Raw genomic sequence first — 17,927 nt, forward strand, 5'->3', positions numbered from 1 at the left:
AAGAGCACATGAAACATAAATTGTCACATAACAAAAGCTTTTTATGTTTTGATTATTTTTTTATTTATTTTTTTTTACAAATTGTCACATATTAACAAAAGCTTTTAATGTTTTGATTAATATTTTTTTAAGTTAAGTGTAAACAGATTAGCTACTAAGCCATTGATTTATTGTTTTGTAATTATATTAGAGCAAATTGCATACTTTGTAGAAATATTTTACAGTAGCATATGTGTGATTGTTACCCGTTTTAAAGTTTTCCAAACCTTTGACAGTAATTCGTGTTTAACGTTATATGTGCAAAATTTTGACAAAACCAATACTGATAGATATAGGCTACTGATTGACTTGCTGATTAATGTAAGAGAACATAATAACTGATTTAAAGCGTTGTGAGAAGTAGGCTAGCCATCATCTTTTTAACAAATTATGACAAATTAAACCTATAACAGATATAGTTTCCTTTTTTGTTGACCAGCTGGAAAATGTACACTAACGGTTAAAAAAAGTTTGGACTCATTAAAATTAATGCTTTTGAAATAAATCTATTATGCGTACCAAAAAAAAAATACATAGCGCTAAAAAAAATTATAATAATACAGTAAATCTTATATCAAAAATATTTAAAAACCTACCGAAATATTCCGACCATTTGGCCGCTATAATGCCAATTAATGGCTGAAGTAAATAGTTCTCTGTATTAAGGGACTGCTTCTGGACAGTACTGGCTACTTCCCACAGACCAAAAGATAACAAAAGAAAGCATTTCTCCAACCGGTAATCATGCACCTGTCCTTTAGCCAACCATTTAGCGCTGGTTCTTACAACTGTGCGCCTCTTTGATGGACAGTTCTAGTGCCACCCCTCAGTTCCTGCAGTTCCGATCCGGATTATAAATACACTCTCTACACCCCTCCCGCAACATCCACACCAGCCACTGCTGCCTCTCTCTCACAGTGCACCATCGGCACTGGGAAACCGGGACGGATGTAGGAGAAGCCCCTTTACTCACCCCCTTTATACTTTTCTTTTTTCAATTTTGTGGGGGTTGACATCTGTCTTCAGACATCTGAGCGGCTGAGAAAGGCACATACGAGGTTAGTACTGAGAAAGTGCACTTCTTTTTTAATTAGCCTACTGCACTTACTGTACACAGTGCTGTAAACAGATAGTAGTCCCATTGATCATATATGAGGCGACGTGTGGGCGTGTAGAGCTGAGCAGCATCATTTTCATTTAAAAGGACTTTCGTTTTGCGTGTAATAGGCTATATTAGTTATTCGACACAAATACTCTGATTTTAATTGAGCAGGTGCACGCAGGATTTCCTAATTAATTCAGTGTTCAAAATGAAATTAATTTGGGAGTTCTGTCGTTGGTTTTTCATACTGCTGAAGGATCTCCTGATGTGTGGGAGATCGCATTGCGCTGCAGCTGGCGCTCTGAACCATAAGCGACTGCTCGGGCTAAAATAGGAAGAGGTTGTACGGTGCAGCTGACTGTGCTGTTTCTGAGGAGCCGTGAAAACAGGCACTCCCATTTAAGTAACTGACTTACAGTCTTATCTTTTGAGAATTAGACTGGGTGTCAACTCTGTGGGTGTCTTATTCTTTTTAGTTTTGTTATGTCTGTATACTATTGTAAGTAGATTGCCTGGTTGAGGCAATGTCTTGGTGTTGGCGTATAATAATTTATTTCTTATGCATTAATTATTGCTGATCATTGTGTGTGAACTTCACAATAGCTAATTATTGTAATTAGCAGTCTTTAAGGAGTGTCTTCTCTGACAGAAAAAAACAGCATTACTTTTACTGTTGGTACTTGGCAGCGAAGCTGCATGATTTAATACAGTATAGTTTACAGTAACTAACACTATGGTGTTATTTCACTGTAACGAATGAACTGCGCAAATAAATGGGAGGCTATTTTAACATGTAAAAGGCTCATAATTTAATATGCTTTTGCTGTAGCATACCATTTAAACGTTTTAAAGCATTACAGATCACCACACCTTTATAAATTGGATTTTGCAAACTAGTTCTGCCAGAAAAGCTTGATTCTGGGTGTCAAAATCCGAAAGCTTAACAACCGTCAGAGTATTTTTTGTTGTAGTGACTGTGAATAATAATCATCACAAATTACAACGATATGAATCATTTTTTTATAAAGCTTTAAATGAAAAAATATCTATATATAGCCTACAGTTTTGATTCCTAGCACTTTATCTTCTAAATCATACATTTTTTAAAGCAACTGAAAATTTGTGACATCATTAATATTAATATTCACGTCACGAAAGTCTCCTGTGATTGGACAGATATTTTCCCGCTGACATCGTTAGGTGAAAATTTGCGCAGCCTTCTCAGACAGTCAGCTGTTGCTTAACAGTATTTAACCGTGGAAATTCAAATTGTTTTACAGTTTTAGAGCTAAAATGTATCACTTCACCAAAAATATATCTTATTAAAATTCGAAAAGTAACTTTTGACTTGTTGTAAAGTACCTGAAAGAGGACAATAAGTGGATATCTGAGGAGTGAGAGTGACGTTTGACCTGTAACGCTAACGGTCCTTAGTGAGTATGGAGTTGAAAAAAAAAAAATACTATAAGAATTATGATTTGACATCCTTATAAATCAAGTTTTATTAACATTTCCCATAAAAACATCAAAAACAACCTTAACAAACTTGTGGTGGTAATTTGTATCAGCTTCCATTGTATTAACCTCATTTATATTCAGCAGTGGTCAATGGTTAATTTTAGTAAGAGTTTAACAGGATTTTAATGTTAAGATGTCTCCTCAGGTTAACCATGGGGATCAAGACAGCCCTTCCCAAGTCTGAGCTGTACCTCTACACTGCTGTCCTCTCTCTTGCGCTCTTATGGGCAGGCAGCTGGATCATTGAAGCCTCCAGTGGTACACATTATTTTTTATCTCTCACTTTTTCTTACTACATTAATATCACAGAATTATGTGGATCACATCCATCATGAATGCTGTAGAATACAATGAGTAAATGTGCATTTGCTTTTGTTTATTGTAAATCAGAGCACTGTATTATTGTTTCTCTGTGGGCTGGGGAGACTGTTTTGCTTATTGACATCCGAGCTGGTAATGGAGCAAACAGCCATATCCTGCCTCAACCTTTTTTCAGATTGATTATGTCTAACGTTACTTTTCGGTAATGTTATATACACTGAAACATCAGTTTAGACTTGGAGCTAAATGTACCAGTCCTTTACTGATAGCCCTCGGCAACCCCTAACTATCAAATAAGATCTGTTATGCAATTTGTGTTATCTTGGAATTCATGATACAAAGGTTTGTCAGATTTCATAGGACCATTTCAAAATCTAAAAATATATTTGAGAGTCTGGATTATCACAGAGAAGCCTCTGAATACACAGGCTGGCAGAATTTACCTTATGTAATGCTATTAGGTTTTGCTCTGGAGCTCACCCTGTTTGCTGGTGAATTATGTGAATCTGATGTCCATTGTACACATTTCAGTAATACATTGATTACATGGTTAGCGGTCTGCAGAACTGGATGCTTACACAACAACACATACGTGACCCTGGACCAAAAACAGTCATACGGGTCAATATTTTTAAATTGAGATTTATACATCATCTGAAAGCTGAATTAATAAACTTTCCATTGACTTATGGTTCGTTAGGATAGGACAATATTTGGCAACAACTTTTTGAAAATCTGGAACCTGAGGGTGCAAAAAAATCAAAGTATTGAGAAAATCGCCTTTAAAGTTGTCCAAATGAAGTCCTTAGCAATGCATATCACTAATGATAATACATTTTTATATATTTACAGTAGGAAATTTACAAAATAACGTCATGGAACATGATCTTTATTCAATATCCTAATGAATTTTGGCATAAAAGAAAAATCAATAATTTTGACCCATACAATGTATAACCATGTGACTTATGACAGGGTCAGATATGGCACTTTTTAAAGAAATTAAACAAAGTTTGGCATCTTTTATTATCATTATTATTATTTTATTAAATAGGAAAGAAACATGGCAAGTTTTATCATTTAGACATGAATGCACCTTGCTGTTTTTGTGAAACTTTTTCTTTCTTTTTTTTTTCTTCCAGAGAATGTAAACAGGAAGGCAGTTAGGGAGAATGTGAAACCAGGATGGCATTACTTTGGCAGAAAAATGGCAAGTATATTAGATCCCCTACCTCTTGAGAACATGTTTAAAAGCCTCCACTAGATGTATTTGTCTGAGGCCTTAGGCTGAGGTTTAAGCAGATGTACTGCATTTGTGGTGTGTGGGTTTTTCCCACATATTCTTTCTTCTGTAATTTTTACTGCACTCTATTTTTCTCTGTATTTTATTTTTCTCTTATTTTTTTTAATTACAAAATTAAAACACTCTGTGGTTTATAATGCTAAGTGCTTTATAATTATATTTTGATTTGATGTATATTACAAAAATTACTTTGTTGAAATATATTCTGACTCTGTTTAAACGCTTCCTGTGACTGATTCTCTGTCTCTTTAGGATGCATCAGATTTTGAATGGGTGATGTGGTTTACCACTTTCCGCAATCATATCCTGTTTGCCCTCTCTGGTCATGTGATCTTTGCTAAGATCTGCTCAATGGTGTCTCCAAAGGTACTGTATGGGGTTATTCACCTTATGCACAATGATCAGGTCATTTAAGATTTAAAAGTGAAGATATTCTGCTATTGATATTTGTGAATGTTTTGTGAATATTGCATGATTTTATGTATTGAGTCGGAATAATCAATAATTGAAAAAAACACATTTTGATATTAACAATGCATGTTTGTTAAATGATCTAATTTGAATGTTGTGTGAAATGTTACATGCTTTCGTGTTTCTGTCTGCTGCCCAGGAAGACTGGTATAGATTTATTCAAGGTAACTCTGAAAGTACTTGTCATTTTATTTTTATAACAGCTACAACTCAAGCTAATATTTGACTATTTTGTCATTTCTAACGCTAGAAACAGTAGCTGTTTAAGTCCAAAGAAATCCATTCATCTGGATTAAATAGGAATTTTCATCCTAACCCACAGAACAGATCTTTGATCTATATGCTGTATGGATCTCTGGCTGTGCTGCTTACCATGGGATGGACATACATCAGTCTCATCCTGTCTCACTGCATCATCCTCTACAGCGTGGCTCTTGTCAAGAGAAAGTGGCTCTGCTTTGTGGCTGGACTTACGAGCCTGGCAACTTTCAAAATGGAGCCCTTTAACACCTGGCAGGTGAGAAGGTCTATAGCCATGAATGATCATCCCTCTATTATGATTCACAGTTGTTGAATTAAACTGAACTGTCTGGAGCTAAATAATAGTACTGTTGACTCTTTAGAGCTGCGTTACAGCAGAATTTGAATTTGTCTCATATTTGAAGAAGTTTGCAACATAGATTCTAATGATTTCCTGTTTACTACTGTGAAGCTGCTTTGAAACAATATGTATTATGTAAAGCACTATATAAACATGTGAAGTTGTGAATCTATAGCATGCATTCATAATGTGTGTATTTTTACAGCAGTTTGAATAATGTTTTTCGTGTTTTTTTTATAACCCCTTATATAACATCTTCTTTTCCCCACAGCCTAACCACAAGTCCCACTGTACTTCAAGTGTCCACGTGCATAAACAAATGTAGTTATTTTTGTCATTTTGATGTTGTGATGATTTGTATGTTTTGATGCAGGAGGGCTTTGTGACAGGCTCGTTTGATCTCCAAGATGTCCTGTTCTATGGAGGCTGTGGATTTTCCATTATGCGCTGTATGAGCTTTGCTCTAGAGAACTGTGAGAAGAAAGATGGTAACTACAGTTTCATAGATCTGATCAAATACAACTTCTACCTCCCCTTCTTCTTCTTTGGACCTGTCATGACCTTTGATCGATTCCATGAGCAGGTGAGACCTGTACTTCATTATTCTCAAGAAAACAAGCATTTTAAAGGTCCAGGGACCAGTTGCATAAACATAGCCACTATTTAGGGCCCGAGCACCAGTGGTGTAAGGACCCTCTTGTTTAAGATTGTGTCTTAAGAACTAGCTTGACCAACTAGCAGTTAGCCAAAAAGTAATCAGTCTTACCTTTCTTGTTCAAACTGGGTCAATCTATCTTTTTATAACTGAAAAAGTAATGACCTGTCTTGAAGAAAACACACTAGATGACTAACTTTTTTAAGACTAGTCTAAGCAGTTAATGCAATTGGCCCCAGATTATGGAATCTTATAATAGTTTATAGAACAGAATATGTTAACGTAATAGTGTTGATAATGTCACTCTGGTTAGGTATGCATTGTAATGACCCCTCTGTTATTTTCAGGCTAACAACCCTAACTTGACACGTAAAGAAAGAGAGATGTGGAACATCACCATTCATGCTTTGGTGCACCTTGGGGCTATATTGGTGGTGGATGTCTTCTTCCATTTCTTGTACATTTTGACCATCCCTAGCGATTTGAAGCTTTTGAAGCAACTGTCTGACTGGTCTCTGGGTCAGTGTATAGCTAGAAAAAACATTATGTTGCAAGTAGTGTCTAATTATTCGTGAATGCAATTTTATTTGTTTACTATCAGTGAAGTCTGATATTTTTTATTTTTATTTTTTTTGCTATTCAGCTGGTTTGGCGTACTCCAATCTGGTGTATGACTGGGTGAAATCAGCTGTCATGTTTGGTGTCATTAACACTGTATCCAGACTGGACCATCTTGACCCTCCTCAGCCTCCTAAATGCATCACAATGCTCTATGTGTTCGCTGAAACGTAAGTATAGTCATCAACAGAAGAGAAACAGAGAAAAGCAAGAGTATGTTTTTAGATGCAGTTGATGTATGAATAACCAGTTCACATCTTTACAGTTTCTTCTGACATTGACTTTTTCAGACACTTTGACAGAGGAATCAATGACTGGCTGTGCAAGTGAGCAAATAACCAATGCCATCTGTGTATCATCACATGTATCATTTTAATATACCGTATATATTGCCATATCAATCAAATACTCAGGAAAAATATTCAACTTGACAACATGTGTCTCCTGTATCTGTTAAAGATATGTGTATGACTATATCGGAGAAAACCATGATGCCATCTTCAAGGAGCTTCTTGCAACCATTTGCACCTTTTCTGTCACAACTCTGTGGCTCGGACCTTGTGAGCTGGTTTACATCTGGTCTTTCTTTAACTGCTTTGGCCTAAACTTTGAACTATGGGTGGCTAAATTATTTTCTCTGCCACCGTTCTCCACCATTGAGGTAAGATCCCAAGAATTTGAACATTTGGGTTTTGAATCATGGCACTACCAAATGATTCTCTTTCAATATCACATCATGACTGAATAGCCTACATTTCACTCATATGAAAATAACAGCATTCAGTTCTAAGTTCAGCCAAAATGTAATGCTACATTTTTTTTTCAGCGGAATCTTATGTCTGAGGCAATGTCACGTCGAATCAGGGGCTTGTTCAATGCTGTTAACTTCTGGCAAATTATTCTGTACAACGTCCTGGCACTGAACAGTCTGGATTTTGCTCAGCTGGTCGCTAAGAGACTGCTTCTTAAAGGTAAGTGTTTTGTTTTAAACCATTATGTAATCTTTCTTACATATATAAGTAACTATATATGATGTGTGTCTGTGCGTGTATATATATGTATACATACATATACACAAAAATATTAAAATGTCAAGTATCGGCACAAAAACTCCATAGTAATAGCACCCTTGTGATTCCCTCAGGCTTCCCCTTGTCCACTCTCTCGGTGCTGTTTGTGACTTACTGTGGTGTGCAGCTGATAAAGGAGAGAGAGAGAAGGCAAGCTCTGCTGGATGATCCGGAACCAGTGCCACCCCCAGAGGAGGGCAAGCAGAAGGCTGAGTAAAGGACAGAGAGCTCATTGAATCTGATCCAGCTCTTGAGGTCCCTCTTGTTAATTCTGCCCATGAGCTTTCATGCCAGATCAGTGCAGTCCCATCACTATGGTGACTGCTTTGCACAAGTCCGTTTTAAAAACACAAGATGTTTTTAACTGTGAATAGTTCTAAAGTGCACTTGCTTTAGCCAAATCCAACCTGGTCTCTGACATACTCTTGCACAAACAAACCAACAAGTGCATTTTTTATTTATATTTTCAGTGGATATAACTATTTAATGGATGGGATTGCTAAATATTTTATGAATAAATAATATATTGAACAATAAAATGAAAATGTACAATGTTTTCAGGGTCGTCTTTTATTTCAGCCCTTCTCAATATTCTTCAGGTTTACAGCAGTGTTTTAGTTGTTATTCTCGTTTTTATTCATTTCAATCTTAGTTATTTTAGTACATTAGTTTAGACAATGAAAATTAGAAATGTTTTCTCAGCAACTAGTTGAAATAAAGTTTCTTAAATAGTTTATTTTTAGTTTATTTTTATTTCAAGTGACAACTTTTTCATGGTTTTAATTTCAGTTTTAGTTACATATGATAGCCCTGGTTTACATAAAAATACATATATGTTAGGACCAACATGTTAAACAAACCTTTATTTTACATGGTTCTGAACTTCTTGAAAAGGATAGTCACAATGGTACCCCATTAAACCACACAAAGCTTAGTCACTTCACCACATTAAACTTTGTGCAGTCACATTTTTCTGTTAGTGGTGTCACACTCGAGCAGATGATATGGTGTGGACACATTCCCCTATTAGGCTTTGTGCTACATCTAGCTTTGAGTGGCACACATTAGATTTGAGTTGAATAATGGGCTTAAAATATACACTGATGAATACTGTAGGTCTGCTATGCTTTTAACAGCACACAATTACATATCTCCTAGTTTTCAGTCTCCCTTTTGAGTTTTTGTCACCTTACATGGGTTTTAAGCATAACTTAGACTTTCCTTTGTCTTTATACCTAAAAATAGATTTATTATTATTTATGTATTTTTATTATTATTATTGCTTTATGATTCCATGAAGAAAATGTATTATCCATGGAATCTTTCCATCAAACAGAATGTTGAAAAAGATTCTTTGGATTATTAACATGTTCTATAGACTAAGAAAAAAAATTGGTTCTTTTAAGAACTATTCACTTAAAGGTTCTTCGGGGAATTCAAAATTATTTTTCTACGTCATCACTACAAAACCTTAGCATATAAAACCTTTTTAAGAGTGTGCCTTTAGAAAGTTTTATAGCTTTAAACTGTAATAATTATATTAAATGCTCCCTTACAGAAAATGCATAAACACAAATATGTTTGTGATTAATTGGTTCAGGGTGAAAATGTAAACAAGCTATAGTCTAGTGTTTCAAGTTTTCCATTATTGTTCTCCCTGCCATGTGCAGTCCTTCCTACCTGAATTTGTATTATTATTATTATTATTAATTCTATTAGAACTGTAACAAATAAAACACTCTTGCGCTCATAGTGCCCAGGTTTGAGTCTAGCCTGGGAAATGTCCTGTTGACCCATCTCTCCCTGTGCTTTCCTGTAAAATAGAAAAGTAAATTCAAAGGTTGTCACTGCTTGTTCCTATGATTTGATGCTAAGAGATGAAGGAGCCCATAATACTGAGTAGCTCCACTAGATGGACATTATCTCCCAAAGCAACAGGAAGTCCTATTTCTGTTTGTCTCATTTTGAAACTAGTCGTAAATGGGTCAGATTTGCATGGGTCAGATCTTTCTCTCTGTAACATTCTTTTCAAGTTATTCACATTTCCCAACCATCTTGTGGTGCCCTACTGTCCTTCTCCATAAGATCCACAACTTCATAGTCCCAGTGAGCAACATATCAGCTGTTGGCCTGATCGGTTTGGCCGGGGGGGAAGGGAGGGACAGCTTGTATTTCAGGCCCTAAGTGTGGTTCATTTGTGCATTTCTATATATAGATGGACAGTCGGTAGCTGATAGCTTGTGACAGCTGAGGAACTGAGGCCACACCAAATCATCACATCCTCGGCCATTTCTCTTTTAGAGTAACGGTGTTAATACAGTCAGTTCAGTTCTGCACTGGGAGAGGATCAGGACAGCCCTCCCTCCTACTGAAATATCACATCAAACCATAACAAGATGGCCTCCTTGTCAGTGGACCCAGTGACGGAGCCACGGATGTACCAGCAAACGCTCCTACAAGATGGGCTCTGCGATCTCCTGGACGCTAACAAGTTTGTGGACTGTGTTCTGAAGATCAAAGACAAAGAGTTTCCTTGTCATCGGCTAGTGCTAGCCGCTAGCAGCCCTTACTTCAAAGCCATGTTCCTTTCGGACCTGGAAGAGAGCAAAAAGCGGGAGATTGTTCTAAAAGACATCGAACCTGGGGTCATGGGTATGATCCTGAGGTACATATACACCTCGGATATCAACCTGACTGAGCATAACGTCCAAGACATTTTCATGGCGGCCAACATGTACCAGATTCCATCAATCTTCAGCGTGTGTGTGTCATATCTGCAGCAGAAGCTGGTTCTCAGTAACTGTTTGGCCATCTTTAGATTGGGACTGTTGCTGGACTGTCCTCGTTTGGCTATGGAGGCGCGGGACTTCATCTGTGACCGGTATGCCCTCATCACTCGGGACCAGGACATCCATCAGTTGGGTCCCGGCGAGTTGGCAGCCATCATCACATGTGATTCCCTAAATGTGGAACGAGAAGAGTTGGTGTTTGAATCTCTCATGGAGTGGGTGGAGTATGACACGAATGAGAGACTGAAGGACCTGCCACAACTTCTACACTGCGTACGTTTCCGTCTTATGCCGACGAGTTACTTTAAAGAGAAAGTCGAGGGGCACCGATTGATCAGGACGAATCAGGAGCTCAAGAAGGAGCTTCAGATTGTCAAGGATGCACAGAAAGGAATGCTACATAGGGTCAAAAGGGTCAAGAAGGAAGGCGAGACAGCAGATCCGGAGGACGAGGATGAGGAAGGTTTGCTGCCGGGGATCCTAAATGACAATCCACGTTTTGGAATGTTTCAAACAGACCTTATATTGATGATTAGCGATACAGGAACGGTAGCGTACGATGTTGGCGCAAACGAGTGCTATTTGGCGTCTTCATCCACTGAGATCCCTAAAAACCACTGCAGTCTTGTCACAAAGGAAAATCAGATCTTTGTTGCTGGAGGTCTTATGTACAATGAGGAGAACAAAGAACAGCCGTTCAGCTCCTACTTTCTTCAGGTAACGCTTGGTCATGTCTTGTGTATGATCCTTAATATGTTTGCATTACAAATCAAGCATCATAAATCTCTGGTTCCAAAAATGCATTTGTGAGAATGACCCTCAGGGTCCATTTAGCTTCAGAACAGCTGATAGAGCTTTGAACCTCATGTGTCATGTTTTTAATGTTGCCTGCATGACATTTTCCTCATGTAATTCAAGTGAAACCTTGGAAAGTGATTGTGTCACCAAATTGAATAATCGTATTTGTATGAGAAAGGAACCACGCTTTTAGATTATAATCTTTTAATCTGAGCTCTGCTTCATCCAACAGTTTGATTCCATGAGCTCTGAATGGTTGGGGATGCCCTCACTACCAGACCCCCGCTGTCTGTTTGGTCTGGTTGAGGCAGAAAACTCCATCTATGTGGTGGGAGGAAAAGAGTTGAAGGAGGGAGAACGTGCACTAGATTCTGTTATGGTCTATGACAGACAGTGAGTACAATCATATAGTGCATGACATACATTCACAGAGCTTATTCAATTTGAAAGCGGATTGCACAAATTGTGAGAATGTTTGTGCGTTCACGAATGTCATGAATTCTCATTCAACAAATCTGGTGCCATTAGTTTTATAAAAATTTTTTTTTGATGCATTATAAATATGTTGCAGATCATGGCAGTGTTTTCATCACGTAGTTTAGTGCGAACTGTGTAGTCTGAAAAAAATTTTTCATGAAAAAATTACTCTATTGAGTCTGTTAATTTAAAGGGGTCATATGATGTTGCTAAAAATTGTGTATTTGGTGTAATGCAATGTGTTTATGTGGTTTAAGGGCCTTACCATACTATGATGCCGTGTGTCCCTGCGCGATGAGACAAAAACAATAAAACCCATTACAAACAAGGCATTTGTTGCATCCAGCGGGGACATAATTGCTGATTATAATGACTTAGTGGTCGTTCACATATTGCGTTTTTTACGTGCTCAAGTTTGTTATTTAAAATCTAGGTGCACGGTATGCGCGCTCATAATTGAAGCAACGCATGTGGTGCGAAGTGCAAATTTTTTCTAGGCGTGGCACACCGCATCGAGTTAAAAACATGTCAACATTTCAGAATACCACAAGCGCACCGCAGCTCTTGTGACAAGAACCAACCAATCATCTTCCTCACCTTTTTTCGTTATTTTGAAACATCAGCAGAAAAATGGAGAAGCTCATCATTGTGGTCCAGGGATTTCCTGAACTTTATGACATGTCAAGCCCTCATTAGCGCTGCGCCTAGCGTTTTCCACGCATTGTTACGTGCGACATGTGAACGGCCCCTTAAACTGTCTTTTTACACGTTGCGTTGCATATTGTGCTGCATAAACATAAAACCATGTCTGCATTTTTGATCAGAGAAAAGACAAACAATAAGCGCTACTCTACACTGCTCAAAACTCGCGTTTGAATCAAAAGTGGCTAATCCTTTACATATGAAAACGTACTTACAGGCTGTGAGTCAGAAGCACCAGACTTTCCTTGCAAAGTTGGAATTGCCCCCACTTTATAGAAACAAACACCAGCATTGTAAGCTACCCTCTAAATAATTTTTTAGCTCAAATGTCACGGAATCAGACACGATTCCATGACATTTCATCTAAAAATAAAAAATGTCGTCTGAAAGTTGTAGTTGGTAGTCAGATTGTGATATCACAGACAGTGGAGAATATATCTATGTCTTCTATCTACTGTATGTCTTCAAACATCAATCCGATGAATGCTTCTCAATAGACAGGATGTGACAGAGTGATTGAAGTCATATGCACCTTGGTGCCTTCCTCCCTTCCTCCCTTCATATGCTGCCTGTGGAGACCTGCATTTAGCTTTTGGATGTCAAGAGTTACCAATTTGTATCAGTTTAGAAAATCCTCAACTGTGAATGGACTAATCGAATCAACCAGAGCCACTATTGAATCAACATTGGACTTACTTTATTGAACTAACTCTCCATATCAATAAATAATTGCTTCAATACAGCCATTAGGCAGATCAATTTTACTTGATGGGCCACTTAAAAAAAAAGTGTTCTCTGTTTAATATGTATACCTCACAATCATGTCTTTCATAACTGTTATATCTTACCATAAGCCTTATGGTGTGAACTTGATAAGCAACTTAAATAGAACAATTTTTTTTCCTCTCATATTTCACATTGGTCAGTCCTAGCCAGAATCCCTGATCAATTTGATGTTATCTGAAATGGCTGAATGCTGATAATTATACATTTTCTCACAGGTCATTCAAATGGGGAGAGTCAGACCCTCTTCCGTACGCAGTTTATGGTCATGGAATTGTTTCACACAAAGGACTGGTCTATGTGATAGGTGGAAAAACTGAGAGCAAGTGAGTGAAGAACCTGATTTTATCCTAGTTTACAAACACATTATGCCAGGTTGTCTTTGGTTTTCATAACCAGACGTAAATGAAATGTGATGCATAGGAAATGCCTGAGGAGAGTGTGTGTCTATGACCCCTCTAAGTTTGAATGGAAGGATATGGCACCCATGAAAACCGCCCGCTCGCTGTTCGGCACAGCTGTTCACAAAAACAAAATCTATGTGGTGACCGGAGTCACTGATGATGGCCTGACTAACAGTGTGGAGGTCTATGACATCGCCAGCAACACGTAAGTCACACTCTTTTGTCATATTTTCTCAAGACTCCTCAACTCAGGTACTCACTTGTTTGTCTCCTGTGTAGCTGGTCAGATTTCATGGAGTTTCCTCAGGAGAGAAGCTCTCTTAACCTGATTGAACTGGGCGGCTGCCTGTACGCTGTGGGGGGTTTTGCTATGATGCCCAATGAGACCACAGACAAACTGGAGCCCACTGAAATGAATGACATATGGAAGTGAGTGTTTATGTTCAGATCAAACTGGTTTAATGAACTCATAGAGCTAATGAAACTTGGTCATACAGTGGGTAATAGAAAAACAATCACCCCCTTTAAAAGAATCACATTTTGTTGCAGCCTGAAATGAAGACGGACACGATTTTTGTTTTATCTAGCTATATTTACTTTTATTTGCAACTTATAACATCTAACTGAAAGATTCAGTATAATACCAATGGTTCAAGGCAAAAAAAAAAAAAAAAAACACAATCACTGAACTGGAAAAAGGATCACCCCCTTGTGTAAGTATTTTGTTGAACCACCTTTTGCTTTAATTACAGCCTTTAGTCTGTTGGGATATGTCTCTACTAACTTTGCACATCTAGATTTTGCAATATTTGGCCATTCTTCTTTGCAGTTCAATTTGATGGTGATTGTTTTGTTTTTTTTCTGACATGTTGGTGTTATATCTTTCACTTGGATGTTATAAGTTGCACTGAGTAAATACAGCTGGATAAAACAAAAACTGCGTCTTCATTTCAGGCTGCAAAGCAACAAAATATGATTATTTTAAAAGGGGTGATTATTTTCTATACTCACTGTATATTTGAAAATAAAGTTGAAAATTGAGAGTTAAATTGTGATTTGCCTGACAGGTTTGAGGAGGAGGAGAACTGTTGGAATGGGATCCTGAGAGAGATCCGTTATGCAGCAGGGGCCACTGTGCTTGGAGTTCGTCTGAACACCTTGAGACTCACCAAGATGTGATCTACACAGCAAAATCCCCAGTGTTAATTTAACACTCTGAGTGTGGATTATATAAACACTGAAGCAGTGTTAAAAGTAACACTGAAGCAGAGTTGAAGTTAATGAGATAATTAAGAAGTTAATTGAGTTATGATTGACCATTATTTAAGACACCTGATGTTAACAAGCAGAATCACCAACCGAGAAAAATCACAATTTGTGTGTCACCATTATAGTGGTCAATGTTTGCTTTAGTTGGTACTTTGACCCTTCAGTTATTAACTTCAGATTTTGTGTGGCTGTGGTAACTGAGTTATACCATACAGACAGACCACAGCAAAGGCAATCTTATGGTATTGATTGAGGTTTGGACTAATTGTCATGGATTGACCTGAATGCCTGAGTTCAGGTTTCTTTACTGTGTACATAAATAAGATGGATAAAAAAGTGATCCAGCATTTTTGCCTTAATATGACATGTTTTTAAACTTAGTTCTACATAAAGAAAGAGTTCTTTAGTTTAGACACACAGACATCAAAAATCAGCGTGAGCATCACAACAATGGTGACCATCAAAAAAGCATGTTGTAGCCAATAAAAACTCATCCATGGCTCCCATCATGCATTGCGGCATGAATAAATTATGAGCTGATCTGTCTTTTTAACTTTTTATTCTAACTATATTTTATTTTTGCTGTTTTTATGTGAATTTTTAGTATCTAGTTTTGTGATGTTCAGAGTATATCTGTTTATCTGGATATGCTGTTTGTCACCGTTTTTGAGATTCATATGCTGATTCTTGTTATTTGTGTGTGCCTAAAATTAAAACGCTTTAATAAAAAAAAAAAAACTGAATCACAGAATCACGAGATGCCAACAAAATGTATAGAAAATACAGACTTTTTCGTTGTGTAATCAAAGCTGTTGCAATCAATAATGATCCATAAGAAGAGAAGAGACTGTAAAAGAGTTCAGTGATTAAGGTCAAGCAACAATTACATTAAAACATAATCATCAACACGCGATGATTTTTGCTCTTGGTTTGACAAACAAACTTTAAAAGTAAAAAGTTACAAGCCAAGATCCCAACTAAAGCAAACATTGACCACTATGATGGTGACACACAAATTGTGATTTTCTCGTTTGGTGATTCTGCTTGTTAACATCAGGTGTCTTCAATAATGCTCAATCATAACTCAATTAACTTCTTAATTATCTCATTAACTTCAACTCTGCTTCAGTGTTACTTTTAACACTGCTTCAGTGTTTATATAATCCACACTCAGAGTGTTAAATTAACACTGGGGATTTTGCTGTGTACTGTCATCTGTTGACAAAATACAGAGTAAACAATGTTGCCCACATCTTCATACATAGGAAATGAAGCAATACATATTCCATTGAATCAAAAATAAAGTCACAGACTTAGCTTGCTTAGTGTTGATACAGTTAGTTATAGATCTTAAAGGGGTGGTTCATTGCGATTTCATCTTTTTAATGTTAGTTAGTTTGTAATGTTGCTGTTTGAGCATAAACAAAATCAGCAAAGTTATGAAGCTGAAAGTTCAATGCAAATGGAAATATTATGTCTTTAAAAATTCTGTTGTTCTTAGAAGTGGTTCTTAATACTGTTCCTCGCATCGCTCTGCATCTCTCTCTCTCTCTCTCTCTCATTCAGCTTAATTCCAACAATAAACTGTTCCAATTATACACTTAATTTCACATAGCTATGAGAAGCATTAAACATGGATGTGCGTGCAGTTGCCATACTGTGTTAAAGCTTTAATTAGGATAAAACCTTATATTAAAGAATAACATAAGCAGTAGCATTTATAAATAACAGTGTATCTAAAAGTATGAGACAACAACAAACAACAAAACATAAGCAGACCATTAAAAGTCGTGCTTGCACAGGGTCTGCATGGTCCTCCTCAATAATATCCTTTGCTTTTCAATTGGGCTCAAACTGATAAGTGATATTAACAAGGCCTTATTATACAACAAGAGCACATGTGTTGAGGTGAGGGGCGGTTTAGCCAATCACAGCACACTGGGCTAGCTAACCAATCAGAGCCCATCGCCTATTTCTGAGGGAGGGGCTTCATAACAGCAGGAAATGATCAGCACGTTTCTCAAACAAGGGACAGAGTGGTGTGGAATGTAGGTAAATTATGTGAAAAATAATGCGTTTTTAAAAAAACAAAACTAAGCATTAACATGTTAGACTGGACCCCATAAACACAATCAAGCCTAGAAAAAAAAAAACAGTGAACCACCCCTTTAAGGTTTGTAATGGAGCAGTGTTTGATACTGCTATTCCAAGAAAACTCTACAGATGGAGACAAACACAAGACCATCTATTTTTTCAAAAGAATGCATAGTCATTTCATAGTCATTTAGGATAATTAGATTAGGGAATTTGACTTATTTAAATATCCATGTACACTGATTGCTATCATTCTGTTATGTTATTTTACATGACTACTACAACTGAACATTTTGCAATTATGACCAAGTACTGCAGTATGTTCTGACATTATAAGAAAAAGAGAAATAAATGGCAGTGACTGAACAATAACCTAATATACTCTAGACAATGACCAAAATAAAATGAAAACACAATTGTCTGTGGTAAATGTCAACACAAATATTGTCATGCACCCTCCAAAGCCACATGAAAATAAAAAAGTAAAGGTGAAAGAATACTACGACTTTTTTCTTGTTGATACTGCTCAACATCATGAATTTCGTGATGGGTCCTGGATGGAGCTTCAGAGTCACTTTTTCATCATGAATGATAAACACAAACACAAACACTCTGGAATGAAGAGATCCGGACACCTCTAAGGTTTTGGAATGTTACGCATATGCCAAAATATTCTTAATTACATAGAAATTAAAATACTACAGCAATACTACAGCAACAAAATAGGATTGTAAAAAATATTGTTGTGTAAAAAGATTTACAGATCTGAAACTCTAGGATTCTTGTGAAAAGTGCAAAAATGACCAGATAAAAACAATAAAAAATATAGATTTTTAATTCAGAAGAATCAAACATTAGAGTGTGCATGAGACTTTGAGAAGGGGAAGAACACTAAATATTGGAGAACTGACTT

The 17,927-nt window shown here is 37.0% G+C and overlaps 2 protein-coding genes across 4 annotated transcripts; both read left to right on the plus strand.

Annotated features, from left to right (window-relative positions):
- The first annotated feature begins 912 nt into the window (after positions 1-912).
- Positions 913-8,254, plus strand: hhatla (hedgehog acyltransferase like, a). Of its 3 annotated transcripts, XM_052615726.1 has the most exons (13): positions 913-1,097; positions 2,805-2,917; positions 4,123-4,190; positions 4,536-4,649; positions 4,898-4,918; positions 5,077-5,271; positions 5,729-5,938; positions 6,358-6,529; positions 6,654-6,798; positions 6,919-6,954; positions 7,088-7,289; positions 7,455-7,599; positions 7,773-8,254. In XM_052615726.1, exons 2-13 carry the CDS (start codon positions 2,812-2,814, stop codon positions 7,913-7,915), a joined length of 1,557 nt encoding a protein of 518 aa, XP_052471686.1. In that variant the 5' UTR covers positions 913-1,097; positions 2,805-2,811; the 3' UTR covers positions 7,916-8,254. The 3 variants fall into 3 exon arrangements, with proteins under 3 accessions (XP_052471686.1, XP_052471688.1, XP_052471689.1); XM_052615728.1 differs by lacking the exon at positions 4,898-4,918 and having other exon boundaries at positions 914-1,097; XM_052615729.1 differs by lacking the exons at positions 913-1,097; positions 2,805-2,917; positions 4,123-4,190 and having other exon boundaries at positions 4,548-4,649; positions 4,894-4,918.
- A 1,619-nt stretch (positions 8,255-9,873) lies between these two features.
- Positions 9,874-17,511, plus strand: LOC128027931 (kelch-like protein 40a). Its single transcript, XM_052615725.1, has 7 exons — positions 9,874-11,204; positions 11,518-11,678; positions 13,466-13,573; positions 13,671-13,856; positions 13,931-14,080; positions 14,719-14,832; positions 16,127-17,511. Exons 1-6 carry the CDS (start codon positions 10,095-10,097, stop codon positions 14,828-14,830), a joined length of 1,827 nt encoding a protein of 608 aa, XP_052471685.1. The 5' UTR covers positions 9,874-10,094; the 3' UTR covers positions 14,831-14,832; positions 16,127-17,511.
- Positions 17,512-17,927: the final 416 nt, after the last annotated feature.

Source organism: Carassius gibelio, chromosome A2 (assembly GCF_023724105.1).
Source record: "Carassius gibelio isolate Cgi1373 ecotype wild population from Czech Republic chromosome A2, carGib1.2-hapl.c, whole genome shotgun sequence".
In the NCBI taxonomy this organism is placed as follows: domain Eukaryota; kingdom Metazoa; phylum Chordata; class Actinopteri; order Cypriniformes; family Cyprinidae; genus Carassius; species Carassius gibelio.

Bases quoted from the DNA above. Each gene is read 5' to 3' on its own strand.
- hhatla (XM_052615726.1), top strand. From the start codon at position 2,812: ATGGGGATCAAGACAGCCCTTCCCAAGTCTGAGCTGTACCTCTACACT. The intron at 2,918-4,122 runs GTACACATTATT...TTTTTCTTCCAG, and splicing joins GATCATTGAAGCCTCCAGTG to AGAATGTAAACAGGAAGGCA. The intron at 4,191-4,535 runs GCAAGTATATTA...CTGTCTCTTTAG, and splicing joins ATTACTTTGGCAGAAAAATG to GATGCATCAGATTTTGAATG.
- LOC128027931 (XM_052615725.1), top strand. From the start codon at position 10,095: ATGGCCTCCTTGTCAGTGGACCCAGTGACGGAGCCACGGATGTACCAG. The intron at 11,679-13,465 runs GTGAGTACAATC...ATTTTCTCACAG, and splicing joins GTTATGGTCTATGACAGACA to GTCATTCAAATGGGGAGAGT. The intron at 13,857-13,930 runs GTAAGTCACACT...TCTCCTGTGTAG, and splicing joins TATGACATCGCCAGCAACAC to CTGGTCAGATTTCATGGAGT.